Genomic DNA, 27,105 nt, shown 5'->3' with positions numbered 1-27,105 from the left:
CCCACCAGAAGTTTGAAGAAATTGTAGACAGGTTCCCGCACATTTTCTTTGTGAGTTGGAAACAGCTCATGGTAAAAGTTGGTGTTGACTAGAACCTCTCTCGCCATCTTAGACAAACCTTGACCCTTCCATCCTGAAACCTTCCCCTTTGCACTATCCTTAACATATTTGTAGGTACCGTCCTTAGATCTCCCCACCACCGTGGGTAGCTCCAAGTACCGTTCACTCAGTGCCTCCTCCGATATTTGCAACACATGTTTGAGTTCCTCTTTGTCACCATCCAGAGTACCCTTGCCAAAGAACACCGCTGATTTTTGGAGGTTTACCTTTTGACCCGAGGCCTCTTCATAATCAACCAAGATATCACACAGAGCCTCAAAATTCTCTCTAGACCCCTCCACAAACACCACACTATCATCGGCAAAGAGTAAGTCGGTTACCGTTGGTCCCCCTCTCCCAAACGAGACCCCTTTGATATTCTTCTCCCTTTGGGCATTTTCCAATAAGGCAGAGAAACCTTCGACGCAGAACAAGAATAGGTACGGGGAGAGAGGATCACCTTGCCGGAGTCCTCTGGTAGGGCAAAACCTCTCCGATAGATCCCCATTTAATTTTACTGAGAAAGTTGCTGATTTCACACACCTCATAACCATCTATGTCCAGTGATCAGAGAAGCCAAATTTTAGCATCATTTTCTCTAAAAAGTCCCACTCCACGTGATCGTATGCCTTCATCATATCCAGCTTTACAGCACACATAGGTTTCCTCCTCTTCCTTTTCCGGATAGCATGTACACACTCATATGCCATGAGCACATTGTCTGTTATCAGTCTACCCGGCACGAAAGCACTCTGCTCCTCAGAAATTAACACCGGTAGAACCACCTTGAGGTGATTGGCCAGTGCCTTCGCCGCAATTTTGTAGAGCACATTGCACAGACTAATGGGTCTGAACTGAGTTAGTAGCTGTGGTGCTTTTACTTTTGGGATCAACACCAGGATCATGTCGTTGAAACCATCGGGGGCAGCCGTGCCCGCAAGAAACTCACGGATCGCCGCACAAACATCCTCTTTCACCAGCGCCCAGTGGCGTTGGTAAAACATGGCCGGGAGGCCGTCCGGTCCCGGAGCTTTTATCGGGCCCATTTGAAAGAGAGCTTGCTCGATCTCTTCATCGGTGAAAGGAGCCCCCAGCTTAGTATTCATCTCAGCAGTGACTGCTTCTTGAATATGCTGCAGGACCCGGTCCCCATTTGCGACACCTTCAGAGGCAAACAGATTACCATAGTAGTGCGCAACCATGCTTCTCATCCCCTCATCATCCGAACACAGAGTTCCATCCTCCCTGTTGAGGGTCTTGATCGTATTTTTCCTCTTGCGGTGTGACGCACGGTTTTGAAAATATTTTGTATTTTGGTCTCCCTCCGAGAGCCAATCAACCCTCGAACGCTGCTTGTAATACACCTCTTCCCTCTCATAGAGCTCATGGAGCTAATCTTCAATATCCCTAATCTCCTGCATATACCCGGTGCGGGCCGCTCTCTCCTTTGCATCCACAAGCTGGCCTTTTAGATGGGCTATTTGCCTCTTAATAGAACCAAAAACCCTTCGACTCCACCTTTGCATGGCCCTTGTCGCATTCTCCAGAATATTAAAAGTTGCTTCTAGCCGACCCTCTTTCTGATTGGTTGCATGAGCATCTCCCCATGTAGCAGCAACCATGGCTTCGTACTCCTTGTGCCTCGCCCACGCAGCCTCATAGCTGAACGGCCTCTGTCCACGCGCATTGGGTTGTCCCACCGAGGTTAAGGCCTTGATAACCAGCGCCTGATGATCTGATTCCTCCGTCATCACATGTTGCACCTCAGTTGCAGGAAAAAGGTGCGCGAACTCGCCATTACACGTTGCTCGGTCTAGCCGTACCTGAATATTGTCCCCATGATCCCTTTTGTTATCCCATGTAAACGGGTACCCGGAGAAACCGAGATCCGCCAGCCCGCAGTCAGACAGGCAATCATCAAATAGCTCCATTTGTTTCCGTGACCGAGGGTTGCCTCCGTGTTGTTCATCCTGCCTAAGTGCTTCGTTGAAGTCTCCTGCGCACAACCAAGGGAGATTGTCTTGACCTCGAAGATATCGCAAAATCTCCCAAGTTTTTGTTCTCTTCTCGACGCATGGCTCCCCATAGATTCCAGCGAACCTAAAGGAAACACCATCAGGCACTATCGTCGCATCAATGTAATACTGACACCACGGTCGCACAGTTACTTCCACATAGTCCCTCCACCACAGCGCTAGTCCTCCACTCTTGCCCCTACAATCCACCGCAACACCCTTATTGAAACCCAAACTCCATTTTAGTCTATCCATAGCTCCCGATCTCTTCTTTGTTTCAGACAAAAAAAACACCGCTGGGTTGTATGACCTAACCAGGTCCCGAAGTTTGCCAACTGCCGAGTCCAACCCCAATCCTCGGCAGTTCCAGGCCAAGATGATCATTGCTCCTGGCGGCCCTGCTCCCTGGCAGGGTCCGTCAATAAATCTACATTCTCCTCGATGCGTTCGAACACTGATGAGGTCTTCTGTCTAGTATCTCTGATAAAAGATTCTTCACCATCTTGCTTCTCCCCATCACCTTTGGGCACCCACATCTGCCTCAGCCTCCTCTTCCTTGAGTTTGGGGAGTTCTGGGGGCTATCATCCTTCCTCCTTCTCCCCTCAAGTTCATTCCTGTATTTTCTGACATAGTGCCCTCTTCTCCTCTCTGTAGGATAGTGTGGACGGTATCCATGGTTGTCAACTCCATTTCTACTAGACGCCCCCCTCTCCCATTGGCCTCTCCCGTCAAACTGTTCACGATCGATCCATCTCTGCCTTTGCTGCTCCTTGAGATCCTCCCTCAAATCTCTCTCTCTTCCTTTCCAACTCATGCCTGAGGTCGCGCTCATTTGGCCACTCTCTTCCTGCCCTTTCTTTCTTAGGCGAGTCAACGACCCCTCTCTCGCCACGGTTCTGCCCGCCAGTGCGTGCATTCATCGGGCGGTCGAAATCAGCATTCAGATTGCGCTTAACAGGGGCATCCCGCCCGAGAGCATGGTTGTCCTGCTCTCTATTGTTCCCATCCGATTGTGAACTCATGTAACTGCTGCTCGTATTAGGGTTGTTCTTTCCCCCCTTGGTCTCATTCTTGGAGCCAGTGCTCCTGCCTGGTGAAGCTCTCAGCCATCCCCCCCATTGCTCTGCCTTGTTGACCGGGGGTTCACATCGACCATTCACGTGCACCAATCTTCCACACTCAAAGCAGAAGTGCGGAATTTTTTCATAGTGAAAATCAAACCAGGTGCCCACCTTATCTTCTTGCGAGGTTTTGAGGACAAAACCACGTACCAAGGGCTCAACCAGCGGGATCCTAGCCCTCACCCGCAGCTGATTTCCTCGAGCCATGCCATCCTTGTCAACATCCACCTTCACAACTTCGCCAAGCCAGTTACCCAATGCTTTGCCAAACTTCTCCGTTCTTTTACCTGGTGGGAGATCCGAGACCCTAACCCACACATCTGTTTTGTCAAAAACCATCTCCGATGGCCTAACATTGCTCTCATATTCCTTCAGTACCAGCACATTGAAATCATATTGCCAAGGTCCACTGTTCATAGCATGCTTCCAATCCCCCTCACTTCCAAAGTGGACAGCAAAGACGTTGTCGCCCATGTCTCGGAACCGTGCTTCATGGTGGAGTCCCCATGCCCTATGCATCGTTTTCTCTAGCACCGTCCTGTTTAGGGGTCGCGGGGAGAAGGCTTTCCCCACCGCCGACCACTTTAAACTCTTGGGCAAGATCTGATCTGGTTCCTCGTAGACGAAACCCTCCGCCTCCTTGTCTAGCAGAACCATACCACCCAGTTTCGCTGAGAGGCTTGCGGCCGGATCCGGCGTTTTGCACGTGATCGGGGATTCAGAAGAACGCCCGTTTGTAGCTTTCCACGGGGTCGCTGTCGCCTCCGGGTTCGCCGTTGTCGTCGGAGCCGCCGAGACTTTCTCCTTCGCCTTCTCTCTCATGGCATCGCCGTGTAGAGAAGACATCTTGCACCGATCCGCGTCGAGGGGAGCGCCGTCGCCGCCCCAAACACGACCGTATCCTCACCACCCACGCCTTCAAAACCCTAACCCTAGCGCTGAGCGGAGATCGCCAGGCAATCGCCTCCTAGTCGCCCTTAGCGTTTCGTGCGTGGTGGACCCTTATACGTTCGTTATTGCACACGGTGGGAAAGAAGAGTTGGTGTGCGTGCCGATGGGGCGACAAAATCAGACAATGATATAAGTGGAGATGGGCTGAGAGAGAGATAGCTGATTGATTTGGCTGAAGCATCACTAGCGTGGATGTGGCCCAGGCCCATAAGGACAACCGTGACGCTAGAGAGGCGAGAAGACGTACGATGAAACAAACTGTTTTTCTCGTTAGGATTGCATGTTTTGATTAAAATAAATTAATAAAATACTAGTGACGACGTACGGGCAGAAGCGATAGCCCTTTATTATTAGGTAGAGATGGGGAGAAGGCAGTCGGTCGGTGCAAATTGTTCTTTTTCTTTCAACCACAAAATGTTGAGCTTCGGTGTGTTAATAGAAAAAAATGTTGATGTGGCACAACGTTGGGGTAGATATGCAGCATGTCAAGAGAAATAAGATAGTGAGATTTTTTTTTGGGTGATAGTGGGGATGAACTATTTAAGTCTCATTATAGATTTTTTTTGAGAGGAAGTCTTATTAGATTTTTTTTTTGAGCAAGGAAGTCTTATTGGATGCACAGAAGGAAAAAGAAGACAATGAATAAATTGCCGGCTCGGCCCATCAGGCCTGGTCACGCAGCGGTCGAGGGGAGAATTAGAGGGTTACTCCTTGCGCCGCCCCTATATAATGGGGCCTTCTTGATCTCTCTCCTCGCGCACCTGTATCCTTCTCCTTCCTCTCTGGCTGATCCAATCCGTGGGAACCAATCCGTGAAGGTTCGTTTTCGAATGATTTGTTTGCTGTGTTGTCAAGTACCAGTAACAGCTTTCAGAACTCGTGCGGTTCAGTTGAACCCCTATGCTCCGGTGAGGTACGCCCAGATCTCCGATACTATTTCTCTATACATATCTGGATGTTGACCGGATCTTACGAGAAGAGGTTGGATATCAACAGTTAACTGGTTCATGTTCTTTCTTTTGATTACCAGGATATCAAACTACAGAGGAAAGTCAGATTCTTCCCTTCTCTATTAGAGATCGAGCAACAATGAATCGCCGTTTTCTGAATCTTCTAGTCAACAAATTGAACGGCCGCTGCCCAGCCGTTAATCTGCACCGCATCGATCTGGCAAGCTTATTCTGTCCTGCCGGACTACCGCCAGCACATCCAGCAGCAATAACCAAGAAGGCTTCGGCATCGGGTCTGGCTCCGGCTCGGCTCCCTCCCGCCACCATATCCTTCTACCAGCCCTATCCGCCGAGCCAAAACGGGTGGATGGATTTCATGGCCCTCAACGACGACATCATTGCCTTCGACTATGAGAGCCGCACCCTTCTCTATGATAGCGCCGTTGGGGCCGTCCGCGTCATCAACCCGATCATAGACCCCAGGTGCCGCTCCATTTCTCTCACCGTTGGCAATGTTTTCTATGTCATGGCGCGCCAGTCCGGCCTGCCATGTCAGGGGTACCATTTTCAAGCTCTCAGCTTGAAAGACTGGTGCTGGCGTCGTCTCCACCCGCTCCCCATTAATTTCCTGGAAATCATCAAGAACCCAACTCACAAGTACGGGTTGGGGTTGGGTGAGGTGGACCCCTTTGAGTTCAGCGCCTATGCAGCGGTCGGTGACTCGGACATCTGGATATCCACCGTGGGCGCGGGTACGCACTCCTTCAGCACTAGTAGCGGCAAGTGGAGCAAGCTAGGTGACTGGATCCTGCCATTTAGTGGCCCTGCCCAGTATATCGCAGAGCATGGCCTCTGGTTCGGCTTTTCTCGAAAAGATGAGCACCTCTGTGTAGCCAACCTGGTGCAGGAGCCACCGGCGCCACTGCTTCATGAATTTCCCTTTCAGCAAGTGTGGGAAGAACCGCATCTGTCAGAGGCGTGGACACCGATGGCGGCTAGTCTCCTGCCGCTTGGCTCTGGCAAGCTTTGCACAGCCAGGGTCTTCCGGACAAGCAAGGGCAACAAGGACAGGAAAGCTGAGAGCATTGTGGTGTTAGCTGGCATGGAGTTTGTCAACGATGCCAGCACGGGAAGGCTAATGATAATCAAGCACAAGTCCGTGAGCTACATCGTTGGTGGATACGTCTTCAAACTGCTGTGATCATGTCCATCCTACTTGTAATGGAGCTTTGATTTGTTTATCAAAGCTGACCATCTTCAAAAGAATTTATGTGTAGGGTTGTATTCAAATCTTAGTCTGTGTGCATGTGCTTAATTTTGCAGTTGATTCATTTAGATTTTGCATTGTGCTCAAATTTTAGTCTGTGTGCTTATTTCACGAGATTACCAGATTAACTCTGCATTTAGTTTATTCGGTACATTAAATACGTTTTTTTTGCTATATACGATATCAATGCTTGCATGGAATCAAAATAATGTTTGGGGTTTGGTACTACTATTTTGGTAAATTTTAGTTTACATGTTAGACAACAACCTTTTAGTTCTTTTTTTAAATTTCAATGACTGAATATGAATATTTCATATAATTTTTGAACCACTTGATCATACAACTTGCAATCATCATCAAAAGAACAGAGCTGTGCTTCCATCTGTTGGATGATATATGGTATGTTTGTATGGCACAAAATATGGGAGCGACTACCATAGAATCTGTTATACTAGTGCCACTGTGGATGGTTGGCACAGGTTTAAGAGCGTAAAGCACAAAATATGGGAACGACTAGTATAGAATCCAGTGGCACAAAATATGGCCCGGTCAGAACCGTAAACCAAATTCAAAATTGAATACCTTAATTGAATGAAAAAGCTTTAAAATTAGGGAACATGCTGAAACAAAAGAATTGAATGAGAACTTTGAGAAATTGTTGACCTAGTCGAAGTTGGGTGACCCAATTCTAATTGGACACTCAAATGAATGTGGGCTCTTTAAAACTAGGGATCCAGGTGAAGTCTTTTGATGAATGTTGTTCTGCTTAGTGCTGATGGTACCTAGTTCCATCCATTTCTTACCTTTTCAATCCAATATAAAGTTTGTGTTTTTTTGTACCTCATAGATAGTGCAGCTTCTCAATCCTTCATTGCATGACTATGTAGCAGAATGACTATCTAAACTACTTCGGTTTTTACTGGTTTATTATACAATTCATAAGGTAAATTCTTTATTTTTAAGTTGCAATGTTTGCATGTCACACGCTTGGATTTCTTGGAGACATTTGTTATACAAATGTTAGATATCAGTTTAGCTTCCATCTTTAACTTGCACTGAACTCAAGCTTTACAGACAGCTAATTTTGTATGCAACTCATTAAATTTTAGTGAAATCGAGGTATGAAGAAAATGAGTGGCCAAAGTAAGAGGATCTTAAGTATTCTCCAAAAGTTATCCAGAAGATGGTGCCACATTTTGTTTCTAACATTGTATGTGGTCTGATTCGACACTCTGGTCTGGACCGCCTCTAATTTCTGGTAACAAATAGGTCAAAGTAGTAGGGCCGCGAAAAGCTTGTTAAGGCTGCAGTAGTATCACCTCCGTGCCATTTGCATCGTATGGTTACTAAGAAATGCACTGAATTTATATAGCACTCTTGCCCAATTTGGTTGTTTTCGAACTGTTGATGTTGAGTTTAGTGAAACTATCCATACTGACTAGATCTGTTAGTACAATCATGTGTATTTGTATAATCTAAATTACTCATGGACTGCCATATAAGTTTATTTGGCTCTAGCTCATATATGTACTGGCATGTGAGTACCAGATTCCAGAAATTTGAATAATATCCGGTTGCTGCTGCATAAAATGCTTGAAGTTTAATACTCCCTCCATTCATATTAATTGACGCTGGTTTAGTACAAAGTTGTACTAACTTTATACTAAACAAGCGTCAATTAATTTGGATCGGAGGGAGTATGTGAGTAACAGATTCCAGAAAATTGATGAATATCCAGTTACCGTTGCATCCATTCCTTAGGTTCGTTCTCTGCAAGTAGCTTTAAAGGGTAGATTATTGTTAACACCTGACCTCTTTGTTATTCAAATTTTCTTTTGCTTGCAAGTGTGTAGTCGGCTTTTAGTAATACAGTTTGCTGTATTTTCCTTCGAAATAAAGTTCAGTGTTATACCATGTGTTCTACATGAAATTTCATTTACCTAACCTAGGTAGGCAGAAACTGACAAGCTTACATAGTCCCAGGTTGGGATCTCTCCCAGCACATGAAAGCTTGATGAGCAAGAAGCACTGGGCTTGGAGGCGAAGGCTTTTTTCTGTCATGTACCATCCAGATGGATATTGAGCTGTGATCATTTTTTGTCCATGATACTCGGTTTTGCCAGTCTTGTACCACAAAATGACCCTCCTGTTATGTACCAGTTGATATGTAGTACGTCTCGTGTGCTGTGTTCTGGTAGGGATTGTCTAGAATGGCATGTTTGTTGTGATTGAAGGGGGTGGCTTAATTTTGTCATTGTCCTAAAATATTTGTGATGATGCTTTGTCATTGTTGATGTGTGCTCAAATAGTTGTGATGGATAGACATAGTTCTTAGTAACTAACATGACCAGCTTTCTTGCATAATTAGTGATGTCCGGTAGTGCACTTATGCATGGATTTCATGGGAGGAGGCATTATCGCTATGCAGATTTGGAAGGCTGAAGGACAGGAGGGATGGAAAAGAAATAGTTGAGGTGCTTGCTGTAAAAGTCATCTGACATATCTAACTTTACAAGGGAGTTCCTTGAAATATATCACCTTTTTTCAGTAACTTGAAATACATCACCTATAAGGGACGTGGAGTTTGTGAGCCCAAGCTCAAATGAGCTTGAGTGAACAGTAAAATCATTTTTTTTAAACACTATTTTTTTGACAAACATTGACAAAAGGTCTATGATCTTGCAAAATTTCGTCATGAAATCACATTTGTGGAAGGCGTTGCAAAAAAAAAAAACTCTAAAAATGTTACTTCCAAAAGCATTTTGGAGCACTATTTTTTCTTTGCCACGACTTCCACAAATACGATTTCATGATGAAATTTTGCAAGATTTTAGAACTTTTGTCAGTGTTTGTAAAAAAATAGATTTGATTGAACTGTTCTTAATATTTTTTGATTTTACAGTTAACTCGAGCTCATTTGAGCTCAGGCTGAGAAGGCCATTTCCCACATATAAGACTTTAAGCTCCCAAGAAAGCCTGCGTTTTGGACTTGTGGTGCATCGAGGCAGGGCTCTTCGTGGTGGGCCGCGCATGTCAGATCCATGGGTTCATTAACCTCCACTTCATCTCGACGAATCTCTGATGGATTTATGTGTCTTGCTGGTCACACAACAAGTCATCAATTGGGAAGAGATCACTTGAGCTGTTCCACGTTATGGTCATTGAGAATCTGCCTTTCCTTGAAAGATTACTTGTATCTGATCTAAAAGGTCCAACAAAAATCAGGGTTATTGACGTGCTGAAATTGACAGTGTTGGTGTACTCGTCTACCAAATTCTCCGAACTCTTTAGTAGATCCATAATCGTTCAGGTACAACACTCATCTTCTTCCCCGTCTTTTTGAAATTCATATTTTTAAATTTCCTCTTAATGTATTTACAAGTGTCATCCAGAAAATGATTCCCACAAGTTTCACGCAGTCTGTGCGCACACTGAAGATCTTGGCAATAAAATCTATCCGCCCCAATCTGGATCAAGTTGTTGGATTTCTTAGATGCTTTCCCTGCACGGAGAAGCTACTCATCAAGGTGAAACTTCTTTCCTATTAGTAAACGGTAATCACAACGTAGCTCAACTTTTTTCGTAATTTTCCCAAATTACGACGGCAAGTGTAGTGTTCAAAACCGCAACTACGCACTGCACCGGAAGAAATATTTTTAGTAGTATTTTTTTCTCATGTGATTACCTGCATCATTTTTTTGTTGTACTAGTAGCCTAGGCTACTCATAGTGCCAATAACTTATACTAATAACTCTATGGTTATCCTAAGAGCAAGTACTACCTTCGTCCTAGTTTACTCTTCGTATTTTATAGTATCAAAATTTGACCATATATTTAACTGACAAAATGTTAATGCATGTTACTACAAATTATATCGTTGGATTCGTATTTGAACATAATTTTAAATGGTATAATTTTTGGTGACATGCATTGGCATTTTTTTAGGTAAATCTATGGTCAAAATTTGACGCTAAATACGAGGTAGTAGTACAAAAGTGGGCTATAAAGGCATGATACGTCTCCAACGTATCTACTTTTTCTCTTGTTATGGACTCTAATTTGCATGATTTGAATGAAACTAACCCCGGGTTGACGTTGTTTCCAGCAGAACTACCATGGTGTTGTTTTTGTGCAGAAATAAAAGTTTTTGGAATGGAACAAAACTTTGCAAGGAATTTTATGCAATATATGAGAATTTCTGGAGTCAAGAACCACTGGAGGGGGGCACCTGGGTGGGCACAACCCACCAGGGCATGCCCCCCCTCCAAGCGCGCCCAGGTGGGTTGTCCCCACCTGGTGGCCCCGCAGACCCTGAAACCTACGAGACGGAGCTGCCATCACCTCCCGTTCTTCATCAGGAGGCAAGATCTGGAGTCCGTTTGGGGCTCCGGAGAGGGGGGTCTTTGATCTTTGTCATCACCAACCCTTCTCCGTCGCCAATTCCATGATGCTTCCCACCGGGAGTGAGTAATTCCTTCGTAGGCTCGCTGGTTGGTGAGGAGTTGGATGAGATTCATCATGTAATCTAGTTAGTTTTGTTAGGGCCTGATCCCTAGTATCCACTATGTTCTGAGTTTGATGTTGCTATGACTTTGTCATGCTTAATGCTTCTCACTTTGGCCCCGGGTGCCATGATTTCAGATCTGAACCGTTTATGTTATCACAATTATATCCATGTTCTAGATCTGATCTTGCAAGTTATAGTCATCTACTACGTGTTATGATCCGGCAACCCCGGAGTGACATTAGTCGGGACCACTTCCGGTGATGACCGTAGTTTGAGGAGTTCATGTATTCACCTTGTGTTAATGCTTTGTTCCAGTTCTCTATTAAAAGGAGGCCTTAATATTCCTTAGTTTCCAATTGGACCTTGCTGCCAAGGGAGGGTAGGACAAAAGATGTCATGCAAGTTCTTTCCATAAGCATGTATGACTATTTACGGAATACATGCCTACATTATATTTATGAATTGGAGCTAGCACTAGTACAACAAGGTCCTATACAAACGGTTTTTAACCCCTTTCCACGACGGCATTTGGAACCGTCGCCTAGTGAGTGTGGGCGATAGGGGGGTCCTTCCCACACAACCCAGAAATCATCGGGGATATGCCCTCCTGGCACACACGCTCGGCAAAATGAGGTCGTGTGCGATCGGCGAGCGACCAAATACGGTTATACATACAATAGTGCTAAAAAAATACAATTATACAGGCGAAATCATTTCCGGTCGTAAGTACATCCCACACAGTCAGTCTCTGCTAAACGTTTCCATTCGTATATACATCCCACACAGTTGCTCCAAGGAAAATGTTTCTATTCGCAGGTACATCACACACAATTTTCCCCATTAAATCGTTTGTGATAGCGTTTCCATTACACACGGTATTAACAATTTTATCATTTGCGTTATTGAATGCATCACACATGGTGCGTAGAAGAAACTGTATTGCAAAGGCTGTCCATCACACACAATTTTTATGTGGTAAACGTTTGCGCCAGGTGGCCTAACGCAAGCAGTTTTCAAGAGGATGTCGTGTGTAATTGTTCATTAATCTAACACGGTTTATTCTTAGAAACTGTGTGCGTTATTGAATGCATCACGCACGGTATTTTCTCAATAACCGTTTGCAATAGAAAAACCCAATTAGCAGGCTAATTATCCTATTATTATTAATCCATTTATTAATCTAATTGACATTTCATACTAAGCACACAATATATTTCATTTTCATAATTGAAATACATCAGAGTACAACATCATATAGCTTCAGCACTCAACTACCCCATTACATAACTGCACCAGCACCAAGTTTCACATGCAACATCTATAACCTTTCGAAATTAGCATCATAGACGATACATAGACAGATGTATCTCATCTGGAGAACTGCTGAAGCAGAAGGCGAATATTGAGCCTTCATTGATGTTGAAGGTCTTTGCAACTTTAGGTCAGTGCCCTGGATGATTGACCGTCCATCATTCGTCCTCTTCAGGAACACTTCAATATTGAACCGTGGGTGTTGTATGAATACCTTCCTCGCCTCCTGACCATACAGGTGGTTTGAGAGGTAATCATCAGTGAACTGCTTTGGAAATGCCAGAAAACAAGGATGTGCATAAATACCTTCTCTATATTAGAAATGAGGCAAAGGAATAAAAAAGGCAAGGTATAATAGTTAGTACCATCCTGTAGTGAACTGATGTCTTCTTCATTGTGCAGACAAAGATCTTGTTGTTTTTTGTCGCTAATTTCTTTATCCTAACAATCTTTCTAAGTTTCTGGACTTGACTGATATTCATGGACAACTCATTTCCCCATATGCAAAAGGGGTCAAACAGTGGGTCAAAACCTCTGACAGCAGGACCTACATGTGTAAGAACAAATTGTTAAAAACCTAAATATTAGAACAGTTCCTGCAATTGCACAATAATGTGCTGTTAGACAAAGGACCATGCATGTGCAAACCTCAATTGTAAACCTCAGTGCTTCCCATTGTTTCCCTACAACACATATAAGGTAGTTAGTCATCAGGTTAAGTGAGGGTTCGCATGCTATCAGTAAAATATGTTGATGAAAATAAGCATATTGCAAATTCATCAGATTAATTCAAGCCACATGGAAAACCCATTTATCCAAACCAAGCATGATTAAGAACTAAGAAATATAGCACTTGTATATGTTTCTCATGTATTAAGTGCAGCCAAATTCGATTTATTCCTCACATGCACAACAATAAAAAATTCTAACCACGACAATTGGACATCGCATTGCAGAACTGAACCAAGCAGTTAACTAAACACCACAACAAATGAACCAAATATTAACTGAGCACCATATTGCACAATATAACATACTCCTAATAGAAGATCAGACAGTAAACCAAACCAATCATGCTTACCAACTTGGAAATATAGCGATTGTATTTGTTTCTCATGTATTTAGTACAACCAAATTCAATTTATTCCTAACATGGTATACAATAACAGAATGCACCCACAACAATTGAACATCGCATTGCAGAATTGAACCAAACAGTTAACTAAACACCACAACAAATGAACCAAACGTTAACTGAGCACCACATTGCACAATATAACATACTCCTAATAGAAGATCAGACAGTTAACCAAACCAAGCATGCTTAACAACTTGGAAATATAGAAATTGTATTTGTTTCTCATGTATTTAGTACAACCATTATTTCTCACATGGTATACAATAACAGAATGCACCCACAACAATTGAACATTGCATTGCAGAATTGAACCAAACAGCCAACTGTGCTGCATCGTCAGCGCGCGAGGCCTCGACGGTGGCCTCGACGGTGAGGTGCTCCTCCAAGATCTGGGGGTCGGCACGAATGGCAGCCATCGTGACCTCATCAGCGCGTGCGGCAGCGATTTGCTTCTCCGCTGCCAAATGCTCCTTTAGATCCTGGCTATACTGCGCGCACCATGGCTTAGGGCGGCGCTTATTTGGTGGAGGGGTCGGTGATTTGGGTGGAAGGTGTCGCACCGGCGGTCGGGGCATGTGGGATGTGGAAGGAGGAGGAGGAGGATGTGGGTCGGGTGTGGATTACCTGCCTGGATAGACAAGGCCGAGCAGCGTGAAGGAGGGTCACCGGTGAGGAGGCGGCGCTGCAATCAAGGAGTGAAGGTTTCAACTTTGAAAGGAAGGCGGAAACAAGGGAAATGTGGCTTTTGGTAAGGGGGAGGGGGCGGGGTGGTAGATATTTCCGCGGAAGCCAAAAATTTGGAATCGCTTCACCGAAATAACTGGTGCACAAAGTGTCATCAGACATGGTCCCTTATTCAGAACTGTGTACGATATGTGAACATCACAAACGATTCAGATAGCTTAACCCATGTGTGATGAGTTTGAACGTCAAAAATTTTGGTTCGAATTTCCCTGGTTACACACTACAAAAAATACACTTCTGTGATGATACATGTTTGTCACAGTAGGTCGCGTTTTTTGTCATGCATGTACATCCATGACGATTTTATGACAGAATCAAGATAGTCATACCTGTGCTGTCATAGAAGTGTTCCATGACATTACCAAAATTATCATCACGAAAGTGTCCACTTCCATGACGATAAATCGCGCGTCACAGAAGTGCTTTCGTCAAGGGTGACCGACACGTGGCATCCACCGTAACGGAACGCCGTTAAGCTATCGGGTCGGGTTTTGGATCCGATAACCCATTAACAGCCCCGACCAATGGGGATTTTCCACATGTAAAATCATCATTGGCTGGAGGAAACACGTGTCCACTCATCGTTGGGACAGATGCCATCCACTCATTGGACAGAAGGCGTGTCAGGACCCCGACTCGATGTCACATCGATCTTGCCTGTAACACCTCATATCACTTTGCGGCCTCACGCACGGTATCCCACGGGTGTCGCCTTACCTTTGCCCGGGACCGTTTGCGCCTTTTGGCTCACGTATATGATAGTGTCGCTAGCATCCATATGATAAGGAGCCCGGGCTGACATGACTAGTCGTAAACCCAAAGTGGCACAGACTTACAGGGACAGGCATCCATGACCCAGCTTCGAACGTGTCGGTCATCAGCAAGTGGGTCCGGGCTGTAGCACTGGGCTAGCAGGACTCCGGTAAACCGGGCTGTAGCGGGCTAACAGGACTCCGGTACTCAATGCGTGACATTTCCCCGAAGGGACAAACACCGGAACGAAGAAGGACACATGCCGGCCAGCCTAAGTGTTCCAGAGCAGTAGCAAGCTACCATGGCTCAGTGGTAACACTAGGAGACATTTCCCGGTAAGAGAGGCTACTAAAGATAAACAACTAGATAGTCAGATCCCACACATACCAAGCATTTCAATAACATACACATAGTATGCTCGATATGTGCAAATACAACATGGCATCACAACATGACTCTACGACACAAGTACTTTATTTAAGGCTCAGGGAGCCATACATAATCATACACACAGGTACGGGTCACACGACCCAGCATTCAAGTCATACAGTCATACAAACCAGCAGCGGAAGTAACTTGTCTGAGTACAGACAACTAGTAAAATAAAAGAGGCTTGGAAAGCCTAGCTATACTACGTGGTCCTTCACAAGCTCAGGATCACCACCTGGGCCTTAGCCTACTCATTGATGTCAACGTCTACGAAGAACCCATCAGAAGGGGTTGCAGCGTCTTCTGTAAAAATGTAAATTATAGCAACATGAGTACAAGGGTACTCAGCAAGACTTACATCAGATCCTACATACATGCACATTGTCAAGAAGGGTTGGTGGAGTTATTGCAGCAAGCCAGCTTTGACTCTTGGCTAGGCTATCCTACGAGACTCCAACTTGAAATGGTTTTGCGTACACGAGTCCACTACTCACCACTTCAATACACTACCGAGGATTCACCTCCGCCTTCCTACGGAAGAGCCATCCTCGGCACTCACACTTATCTTGAGGCTTTTAGTAGTTTCCGTTTACTTGTCTATGAACTGTATAGGCAACCAAGTAGTCCTTTACCGCGGACGCGGCTATTCGAATAGATCATGATAACCCTGCAGGGGTGTACTTCTTCATACATGTTTCCACCACTTAGCGTCTGCACACGATATGTGCTCGGCAGACTTCAAGCGAAAGCCGACGTGGGTGTAGACCACGACCTACCTAAACACCTAAGCCTCTAGTCCAGGTTTATCGCCTATCCAGGTTCCATCCGCAGGGAGTCCGGCCGAGGTTTCCCATACGGCCCCGAACGATGTGAACAGGGTTCCCGAGATACCTAACGGGTATTCTGTACACCCGGCCACGTACCTACCGCATCACAGCCCACCCCTACGGTCAGCGCTGTCCAGGGCCTCCAGTAGGCTACAAACACCAGAAACTACTTGCAACTCCTGGACAGAGAGCTAGGGTGAATAAGAAGTCGAGCGGGGTCATATTTCAGGGCCCAATGCATGGTAGTAGCTGTATCTTAAATCACACATACAGATCTCAGTGCTTAAGGTCGGCTTCAATGAAACAACCCACCATGTACTCCTACATGGCCTCTCATCGATACCTTTACCAAATCGTGTTCACCACACCACTCTCATTACCGACATAATCATTTCACTCTAGCCCATCACCCATATGAACCAGACCTGACATGACTCTAAGCATAGCAGGCATAGCAAGGTAGGAACAACACATACATATGGCTCAATCAACTCCTACACATGCTAGTGGGTTTCATCTAGTTACTGTGGCAATGACAGGTCATGCAGAGGAAAAGGGTTCAACTTCCGTAGCACACAACAGTTTGAAACGCGTTGTCTTAATGCAGTAAAAGAGAGCAGGAGCGAGATCATGGGATTGTATCGATATGATCAAATGGTTGGTTGCTTGCCTGATGGTTCGATGCACTGATACGGTTCTTCGTTAGGGTAATCACGGTACTCCTCGGAGGCAGAACCTGCCGCAAGAACACCGATACACAACCATCACCAAACAATGTGCAACAATATGATGCATGCATGAAACATGGCAATATGAGTGTATTGGGCTAATGCAACTAAGACCAGAAGGGTTTGAACCAATTTGAATCAAAGATTCAAATTTCAAACTCAAACATGGCCCTTTAAAGTGTTTTTCCTTGTTCTGCATTAAACATCAGGTTAACTTGTTTAATCATGCATGAAAATAGTACAGATGGATAAATTGGATTTTTCTGATCATTTTTCATATATAATTTGTCTGATTTGGAATTACAGAATAAAAGTTATGAATTTTTGAAGTTTAAACTATATTCTGGAATTTCCTATATTAGATTAATTCCAGAAAATCAATTATTGCGTCAGCCTGACATCAGTGTGACGTCAGCAGGTCAACGGGACACGTCCGGGTCAAACCTGACAGTGGGTCCCGCGTGTCAGTGTGATCAGATTAATTAAAGTTTAATTAAAACTAAACCTGTTTAATTAACAGGGCTGGGCCCCACCTGTCATAGACTCAGGGGAGTCAACCAGGGCCCACCCATGGTCAAACCCGGGTCGGCTGCACCGGCGTTTAGCCGCCGGCGAGCCCGACGCGGCGGCGGAAGTGGTTTTTGCCGTTTCGGCCACCAAATGGGTCGCGGAGACCACCGGAGTAGAGCTGAGGACGAGCCGCAGCTCTTGGTGGAGTCCGTTGGGGTCGGGGTGGCCGGAGTTGGCGCCGGCGACGACTTTGGCGGCCACCGGGGTTCGGCCGAAGACGAACTTGGCGCTAGAGGGGTCGGTGAGGCGCGGGGAGTAGCTAGCTAGGTGCTACGTGACGCGGTGAGCATGATGGACACCGTGGAGTGGCCGGAGGGTGACCGGGAGCACGTCGGCGACGAGCTCCACGGGGTGGGTGCGGTTGAGCTCCGGGAGGTCGCTACACGGCTCGGGAGCAAGAACGGAAGGGAGGGGAAGATGGCTAAGCTCACAGTGAGTGCGACGAAGCCCTTGGTGCGGCCGGGGACGGACCGAAGCGACGACGGCGTTGAAGGGGATCTCTGGCGACGGCAGTTCGGGCGAGGTTGTTGCGGTGGACTCGGGCGTTGCGAGCGCTCAGGGCTCGGCTTGCTCGATGAAGTGGACAGCGGCGGAGCTCCTGGACACGATGAGAGGATGCACGGGCGGCGGGGAGCACGGCTACGACGTAGGCACGGCGGTGGTGGCGTCGGTCATGGCGGGGGAGCACGAGGGGGAGGAGCTGGAGAGGAGAGGGGGTGTCTGGGGGGTTCGGGGGAGAGAGGGAGGCCGATCCACGATGTCACCGGGCGAGGGGAGCGGCGAGGCGGCGAGCAGGTGCGTGGCGCGCGCTGCGGTCGCCGTCGGGCACCTGCCTGCCTGCCTGGCCGGCAAGCAGCTCGCTGGAGCGACGCTGGGCTGGGCCGGCAGGTGGGCCAGGCGCTGGCGTCAGGTAAGTTTTTCCATTTCTTCTGTTTTCTGTATTTTTTAATACTTCTGCAACTTTGTTGATTTATTAAAAATACTTAGGCAACTCCTAAAATCACCAAACTACTCCTGGTCCATAGTTGGATTATTTCCAACATGAAACATTTTAGTTTGGAGATATTTGAGCATTTAAATATTTTATATAATTTTAAATGCCCAAATTCAAATATTTATGAATTAATTCAAAGACCCTAAGATGGCCTAGGAAAATGTGCATCACTTTTGGCAGAGGTTCTGAACCAGGACAAAAATGATGGGCATTTTAGAAGGGCATTTCAGGTTCATTGAAAAAGTTTTTAGTAAACCCTAATTGGTTTCAGAGGGGACTGGGGGTTCTGTCATCCCCATTTCAGGTTTCTGATGAAAGAATAAACATGATGCAACACTCTAATGCATGAACTAGCTAGGGTGTGACAACTCACCCCCACTCAAAAGAATCTCGTCCCGAGATTTGGGTTCCTCCGGGAAGAAGGCGGGATACTCGAGTCGAAGACGATCCTCCTTTTCCCAAGTTGCTTCATCCTCAGAATGGTGCGACCATTGAACTTTGAGAAACTTGATATTATGATGTCGAGTGGTACGCTCGGCCTGGTCGAGGATACGAATGGGGTACTCTCGATACGTGAGATTATCTTGGAGATCAAGCGTTGCGTGGTCCACTCCACGGATAGGATCCGAGAAGCAACGCCTGAGTTGAGAAACGTGGAAGACATCGTGGACTCTGGAGAGATGCGGAGGTAGTTCCAACTGGTAGGCAACTTCTCCTTGTTTAGCGAGAATGCGAAAAGGTCCAATGCAACGAGGAGCCAATTTGCCTTTGATACCGAAACGATGGGTTCCCTTCAGAGGGGTAACCCGAAGGTAAGCTTTCTCGTCAACCTCGAAAGTCATAGCCTTATGTTTTCGGTCATATTGACTCTTCTGACGAGATTGGGCTGTTTTCAACTTTTCACGAATGATGCGAACTTGCTCTTCTGCTTCCTGAATCATATCCGGGCCAAAGAATTGTCTTTCCCCGGTTTCTGACCAGTTAAGGGGTGTTCGACACCGTCGTCCAAAGAGAACTTCAAAAGGGGCTTTACCCAAGCTAGATTGATAGCTGTTGTTGTAAGCAAATTCGGCAAATGGAAGGCATTTCTCCCATTCCATTCCGAATGAGATAACAGAGGCTCGAAGCATGTCTTCTAGGATCTGGTTGACGCGTTCTACCTGACCACTCGATTGAGGGTGAAAAGCGGTGCTAAAGGAAAGGCGGGTTCCCATAGCATTTTGGAAGCTTTCCCAAAATCGAGAGGTGAAAAGACTTCCTCGATCCGAGTTGATTTCCAAAGGAACACCATGGAGAGACACTATTCGGGAGATGTATAAGTCTGCCAGCTGACTAGCGGTTATACTCTCACGGACAGGTAAGAAATGGGCCACTTTGGAAAGACGATTGACAACGACGAATATAGCATTATTCCCTCTCTTGGTCCTGGGAAAACCGGTAATGAAATCCATACCAATTTTATCCCATTTCCATTCAGGAATAGTTAGGGTTGAAGGGTGCCAGCAGGCCGTTGATGCTCTGCTTTTACGCGACGACAGACGTCGCAATTAGCAATATACTGAGCAATTTCTCTCTTCATCCTAGTCCACCAGAACCTCTGGCGTAGGTCCTGATACATCTTGGTACTACCGGGATGAATGGTGAGAGGAGATTCATGAGCCTCCTTAAGGATCAACTGCCGTAGATGCTGGTTCTTGGGAACCACTAAACGGTTCTCAAAGTACACAACACCATGATCATTTGTGGAGAAACAACTAGCACCTCCGCTAGCAATGTTCTCCTTGATTTTAGATATTCCCTTATCTCGCTTTTGGGCAGCGATAATTTGATCCGTAAGAGTAGGTTTCGCCACCAAGGTGGAAAGAAATCCTTGAGGAACAATGTGAAGGTTAAGCTTCCGAAATTCCTCATGGAGAAGCGGTTGACTTTGTTGTAACATCAGGTTGTTACAATAAGATTTACGACTTAGCGCATCAGCCATGACATTGGCTTTCCCTGGGGTGTAGGTTATTCCTAAGTCGAAATCTGTGATCAACTCGACCCAACGTCTTTGCCTGAGGTTCAAATCCGGTTGGGTGAAGATGTACTTCAGACTTTGGTGATCAGTGAATATTTCGCAACGATTACCACGAAGGTAATGTCGCCAGGTTTTAAGTGCATAGACTATGGCTGCAAGCTCTAGATCATGAGTAGGATAATTCTCCTCATGTGGGTGCAATTGCCGTGAGGCGTAAGCAATTACGTGTCGATCTTGCATGAGAATGCAACCTAGTCCTTGTCGCGAGGCGTCGCAGTAGATAACAAAGTCCTTAGAGAAGTCTGGCGGTACCAACACGGGAGCAGAAGTCAGGCGTCTTTTCAGTTCCTGAAAGCTGTGCTCACATTGTGGAGTCCATTCAAACTTCTTATCTTTCTTGAGGAGTTCGGTTAGAGGTTTAGCAACTTTGGAGAAGTTTTCGACAAAGCGACGGCAATAGCTCGCTAAGCCTAGAAAACTCCGAACTTGCTTGACCGATTCAGGTGGAGTCCAATTAAGGACGGCTTGAATTCGCTCAGGGTTAACAGCAATACCTTTACCAGATATTACGTGACCCAGATAGGTCACTTCTGACAACCAAAATTCACATTTAGAGAATTTGGCATAAAGGCGATGCTCTCGAAGTCTCTTCAACACTAGCCTTAGATGTTCGACATGTTCTTCCTCGCTCTTGGAGTAGATGAGTATATCATTGAGGTAAACCACGACGAATTTATCCAAATACTCCATGAAGATTGAGTTCATTAACCGAGAAAAGGTGGCTGGAGCGTTGGTTAAACCGAAGGACATGACGGTGTACTCGTATTGGCCATAACGAGTAACAAAGGCCGTTTTAGGGATGTCCCCGTTTCTGATTTTGATTTGATGGTAGCCCAACCTCAAATCCATTTTGGAGAAGATTGAGGATCCAGCGAGCTGATCATACAGGTCGTTGATCCTGGGGAGCGGATATTTGTTCTTGATTGTGACCAAATTAACAGGTCGATAATCTACAACCATCCGGTCCGTACCATCCTTTTTCTTGACGAAGAGGACGGGGCAAGCCCACGGAGATGAACTAGGTCGGATGAAACCCTTTTTCAAGGACTCATCGAGTTGTTTCTTAAGCTCGGCTAGTTCTAGTGGTGCCATCTTATAGGGTCTTCTAGCAATCGGGACGGTTCCTGGAATGAGGTCTATTACGAACTCCACATCCCTGTCAGGTGGAACACCTGGCAATTCCTCTGGGAAGACATCCGGGAAATCACGGACTACCGGAACGTCCTCAAGGTCTGGCAAAGGGTTGGCGTTAAGAGAATATAACTGTCGCTTGGCTATTCGGTTCAAGACATTGACTATCTTCCCCGAAGGATGAGTGAGTTGAACAGTCCTAGAGAAGCAATCAATTTTGGCATGATGAGCTGACATCCAGTCCATACCCAAAATGATATTAATATCTGAAAATTTGAGAGCTATCAAAGATGCAAGGAAAACAAGTCTGTCGACTTGGATTTCATTTCCATAACTTACCCTGGAGGTCTGCCATCTAGAACCGGGAGTAGAAATTTCCATAGTGGATGGCATGTCACAGAATGTGGTGTTATGCAGACGAGCATAGTTCTTGGATATAAATGAATGAGAGGCTCCTGTATCGAAAAGAACAGATGCCGGGTGGCAATTAACAAGGAGCGTACCGAGAACGACGTTGGGATCCTCTTGAGCTTCTTCAGCAGAGATACAGTTGACATGGCCACGTGTAGCGGTGGCCGGCCTAGCGTGGAACACTTTCCCCGTCGGCTTGCCACGGCCAACAGCTTTAGCAGATTGGTTGGGGTTGGTCTGGGGACACTCACGCATATAGTGGCCAGATTCCCCACACTTGAAACAAGTCACGGAACTGGTGCGTGGAGGAGCACTGTTGGTTGGACCCCCATAGGGCTTGGCTGGTGCAGACTGTTGAACGGGGCGAGGCGCCTGGAAGGATGGCCTCGGTGTGAACCTGGGTGGCAGGGCAGTGTTGGGCACCCACACGCGGCGCTTCTGAGGACCAGCACCGGATGAGGAACCCACATCACGGCCATGCTTGCGTGTTGCGTCATAATCAGTCTGACCAGTCTCAGCACTGATGGCCTTGTTAACAAGCTTCTGAAAAGATGTGCACTCATGTAGACGGAGGTCGCGCGAAGCTCAGGACTAAGTCCCTTACGGAACCTTGCTTGCTTCTTGGCGTCAGTAGAAACTTCCTCAGTTGCATATCGTGCGAGGTTACCGAACTCCCTGCTGTAAGCATCCACAGAGAGTCGGCCCTGAGTGAAACTGCAAAATTCCTCACGTTTACGGTCCATGAGACCCTCCGGAATGTGATGTTGACGGAAAGCCTCGCTGAATTCAGCCCAAGTAGTGACATGGCCCGCTGGGCGCATAGCTCCATAATTCTCCCACCATAGACTGGCGGGGCCTTCAAGATGATATGCAGCAAAGGTGACCTTGTCAGCCTCAGCTACTAGCGCGGAACGCAGCTTGTGAGAGATACTGCGAAGCCAGTCATCAGCGTCGAGAGGCTCGACGGAGTGGTGGAACGTGGGTGGATGTAATTTGATGAAATCACTGAGTGACACCACGTTAGTCCTCTGATGGTGTGTTGTGTTCTGTTCAATACGCTCCAACAAACGGTTGGTCTCCCGCTTGTTTCTTTCGGCTTCCATCATAACCTCGGCTAGGGAAGGAGGAGGAGGCAGATTTGCATTCCTGACTTCACTGCCTTCGGCCTGCTCTTGAGGAGCAGGGTTAGTGCGCGTGTTGACCATCCTAGGTAAACAAGACAAAGATTTAGTCAGAATGATAAAATTCCGACATAGGATACAGAATGTAAGGAATAACTCGGAATGCAAGATGATCATCCGTATGACATGGTAGATACAGAAACTGCTTCTTTATTCCATCGTCATACACACCATACAGGGTTTAGTACAAGACCAAACAAGGTACTATTACGGTGAAAAGGGGATTACATCTCATCGGAGGCATCCCAAGCTCCTATACATTATTTTTCTACACCTCGGGAAGGCGGTACAAACTAGGTCATATCCCACGAGTCACGCAGGACGATAGACGACACAGCTAGCACGAACTAGTGATACTACCACTAACTCAGACCGATCCGTAGTAGTCCTCATAGAAGTTACCTCCATAGCCTGGTAGCTCAACATGATCATCCGGAAACAGACGATCTCGCGGAGCTTGTGGACCATAGGGGCTAGGATGAGGTCTTGGACCAACAGACGGTGGCCTGCGGGGACCGCGAGGTGGGGTGATGCCTCCTACATCACGCCAACCCATCACGTCTGGCAAAGCAGATCTCACAGGATAGAGATCGCGCATATCCGAATATCCAGCTTGCACCGCCGGTGCAAACCGAGTCAATGTGGCCCAATGGTCAGCACGGGTATTGAAAAGCTCTAGCCTCAAGGCCCGATTTTCACGGTCCTTATCCTCGAGCATCTCAGCAGTGGTGCGAGTCTGTGAATCCTCCTGAGTGGGGTCAGCATAGATAGCCTGGAGATACCCTTGTGCTCCCGGAAGTGATCCTGGCATATACCGGAAATCAGAGTCCCGAAATAGGCCAGACCTGACTCGCATGATGGTCATCATAGAGTAGGCGGCGTCCTGCACAGCCATCTCAATAGTAACCCCAAGTCCATAGGAGCAGTGAAGGGGCTCGGTGGATCCAGGATAGGATGGAAATATCCTGACAGTGCAGAGATACTGGCTTTGATTAAAGTCTCGAAATTGCTCTTCGACCGTGTACTCAGGATACCAACGGTATCCAGCCTCAGTCATTACCCTGACCAACATGGCGGTATGGCCGGGTACATCTAGGCATCGAGTGAGGCGAACCACTTGATTGAGGTCGCGAGTGGCCATCTGAAAGCACAACCATAATGCAAAGGCATTAGAATTTCTAGCAAAATTTTGGCAGCATAACAGCTGTAAATGCTCAAGAAGGATTTTGAGACATTTGACAAAGGATTTCATACACACTCAACAACATCATATCAAGGTTCTGAGTCCATCCTGGCAACATAATGTGGTAGTAGAACTGATCTAGGCATGTATCCATCAAACCTATAAGGTACTACTGATTAGTAACACGTGATCCTGATAGAGAGAATAGATCCTAATTCCTTAACCCCCGGTGGAAGAATAGACCGACTCAGATCAGAATGTCATAAGATAAAGAAGTAAAAAGAGCCTTACGTTCCAACCCACAAACAATTCCCCTACATATAACTAAAGAATTTCTAGACTCAACATCGACCAGTTTGGCTTGGAGAACCTACAGGCAGTCCGGCTCTGATACCAACGCTGTCAGGACCCCGACTCGATGTCACATCGATCTAGCCTGTAACACCTCATATCACTTTGCGGCCTCACGCACGGTATCCCACGGGTGTCGCCTTACCTTTGCCCGGGACCGTTTGCGCCTTTTGGCTCACGTATATGATAGTGTCGCTAGCATCCATATGATAAGGAGCCCGGGCTGACATGACTAGTCGTAAACCCAAAGTGGCACAGACTTACAGGGACAGGCATCCATGACCCAGCTTCGAACGTGTCGGTCATCAGCAAGTGGGTCCGGGCTGTAGCACTGGGCTAGCAGGACTCCGGTAAACCGGGCTGTAGCGGGCTAACAGGACTCCGGTACTCAATGCGTGACATTTCCCCGAAGGGACAAACACCGGAACGAAGAAGGACACATGCCGGCCAGCCTAAGTGTTCCAGAGCAGTAGCAAGCTACCATGGCTCAGTGGTAACACTAGGAGACATTTCCTGGTAAGAGAGGCTACTAAAGATAAACAACTAGATAGTCAGATCCCACACATACCAAGCATTTCAATAACATACACACAGTATGCTCGATATGTGCAAATACAACATGGCATCACAACATGACTCTACGACACAAGTACTTTATTTAAGGCTCAGGGAGCCATACATAATCATACACACAGGTACGGGTCACACGACCCAGCATTCAAGTCATACAGTCATACAAACCAGCAGCGGAAGTAACTTGTCTGAGTACAGACAACTAGTAAAATAAAAGAGGCTTGGAAAGCCTAGCTATACTACGTGGTCCTTCACAAGCTCAGGATCACCACCTGGGCCTTAGCCTACTCATTGATGTCAACGTCTACGAAGAACCCATCAGAAGGGGTTGCAGCGTCTTCTGTAAAAATGTAAATTATAGCAACATGAGTACAAGGGTACTCAGCAAGACTTACATCAGATCCTACATACATGCACATTGTCAAGAAGGGTTGGTGGAGTTATTGCAGCAAGCCAGCTTTGACTCTTGGCTAGGCTATCCTATGAGACTCCAACTTGAAATGGTTTTGCGTACACGAGTCCACTACTCACCACTTCAATACACTACCGAGGATTCACCTCCGCCTTCCTACGGAAGAGCCATCCTCGGCACTCACACTTATCTTGAGGCTTTTAGTAGTTTCCGTTTACTTGTCTATGAACTGTATAGGCAACCAAGTAGTCCTTTACCGCGGACGCGGCTATTCAAATAGATCATGATAACCCCGCAGGGGTGTACTTCTTGATACATGTTTCCACCACTTAGCGTCTGCACACGATATGTGCTCGGCAGACTTCAAGCGAAAGCCGACGTGGGTGTAGACCACGACCTACCTAAACACCTAAGCCACTAGTCCAGGTTTATCGCCTATCCAGGTTCCATCCGCAGGGAGTCCGGCCGAGGTTTCCCATACGGCCCCGAACGATGTGAACAGGGTTCCCGAGATACCTAACGGGTATTCGGTACACCCGGCCACGTACCTACCGCATCACAGCCCACCCCTACGGTCAGCGCTGTCCACGGCCTCCAGTAGGCTACAAACACCAGAAACTACTTGCAACTCCTGGACAGAGAGCTAGGGTGAATAAGAAGTCGAGCGGGGTCATATTTCAGGGCCCAATGCATGGTAGTAGCTGTATCTTAAATCACACATACAGATCTCAGTGCTTAAGGTCGGCTTCAATGAAACAACCCACCATGTACTCCTACATGGCCTCTCATCGATACCTTTACCAAATCGTGTTCACCACACCACTCTCATTACCGACATAATCATTTCACTCTAGCCCATCACCCAGATGAACCAGACCTGACACGACTCTAAGCATAGCAGGCATAGCAAGGTAGGAACAACACATACATATGGCTCAATCAACTCCTACACATGCTAGTGGGTTTAATCTAGTTACTGTGGCAATGACAGGTCATGCAGAGGAAAAGGGTTCAACTACCGTAGCACGCAATAGTTTGAAACGCGTTGTCTTAATGCAGTAAAAGAGAGCAGGAGCGAGATCATGGGATTGTATCGATATGATCAAATGGTTGGTTGCTTGCCTGATGGTTCGATGCACTGATACGGTTCTTCGTTAGGGTAATCACGGTACTCCTCGGAGGCAGAACCTGCCGCAAGAACACCGATACACAACCATCACCAAACAATGTGCAACAATATGATGCATGCATGAAACATGGCAATATGAGTGTATTGGGCTAATGCAACTAAGACCAGAAGGGTTTGAACCAATTTGAATCAAAGATTCAAATTTCAAACTCAAACATGGCCCTTTAAAGTGTTTTTCCTTGTTCTGCATTA

At 46.5% G+C, this 27,105-nt stretch overlaps 1 protein-coding gene across 2 annotated transcripts; it reads left to right on the top strand.

Annotated features, from left to right (window-relative positions):
* Positions 1-4,948: 4,948 nt before the first annotated feature.
* Positions 4,949-6,477, top strand: LOC119281691. 2 transcript variants are annotated; one of them, XM_037562151.1, is made up of 2 exons: positions 4,949-5,095; positions 5,218-6,477. In XM_037562151.1, exon 2 carries the CDS (start codon positions 5,277-5,279, stop codon positions 6,336-6,338), a length of 1,062 nt encoding a protein of 353 aa, XP_037418048.1. In that variant the 5' UTR covers positions 4,949-5,095; positions 5,218-5,276; the 3' UTR covers positions 6,339-6,477. The 2 variants fall into 2 exon arrangements, with proteins under 2 accessions (XP_037418048.1, XP_037418047.1); XM_037562150.1 differs by having other exon boundaries at positions 4,949-5,100.
* The last annotated feature ends 20,628 nt before the right edge of the window (positions 6,478-27,105 follow it).

The sequence above is a fragment of the Triticum dicoccoides genome, chromosome 3B (genome assembly GCF_002162155.2).
Source record: "Triticum dicoccoides isolate Atlit2015 ecotype Zavitan chromosome 3B, WEW_v2.0, whole genome shotgun sequence".
NCBI classification, from domain to species: domain Eukaryota; kingdom Viridiplantae; phylum Streptophyta; class Magnoliopsida; order Poales; family Poaceae; genus Triticum; species Triticum dicoccoides.
The sequence above is the reverse complement of the archived record's forward strand: the minus strand, read 5'-3'. Positions and strand labels throughout refer to the sequence as shown.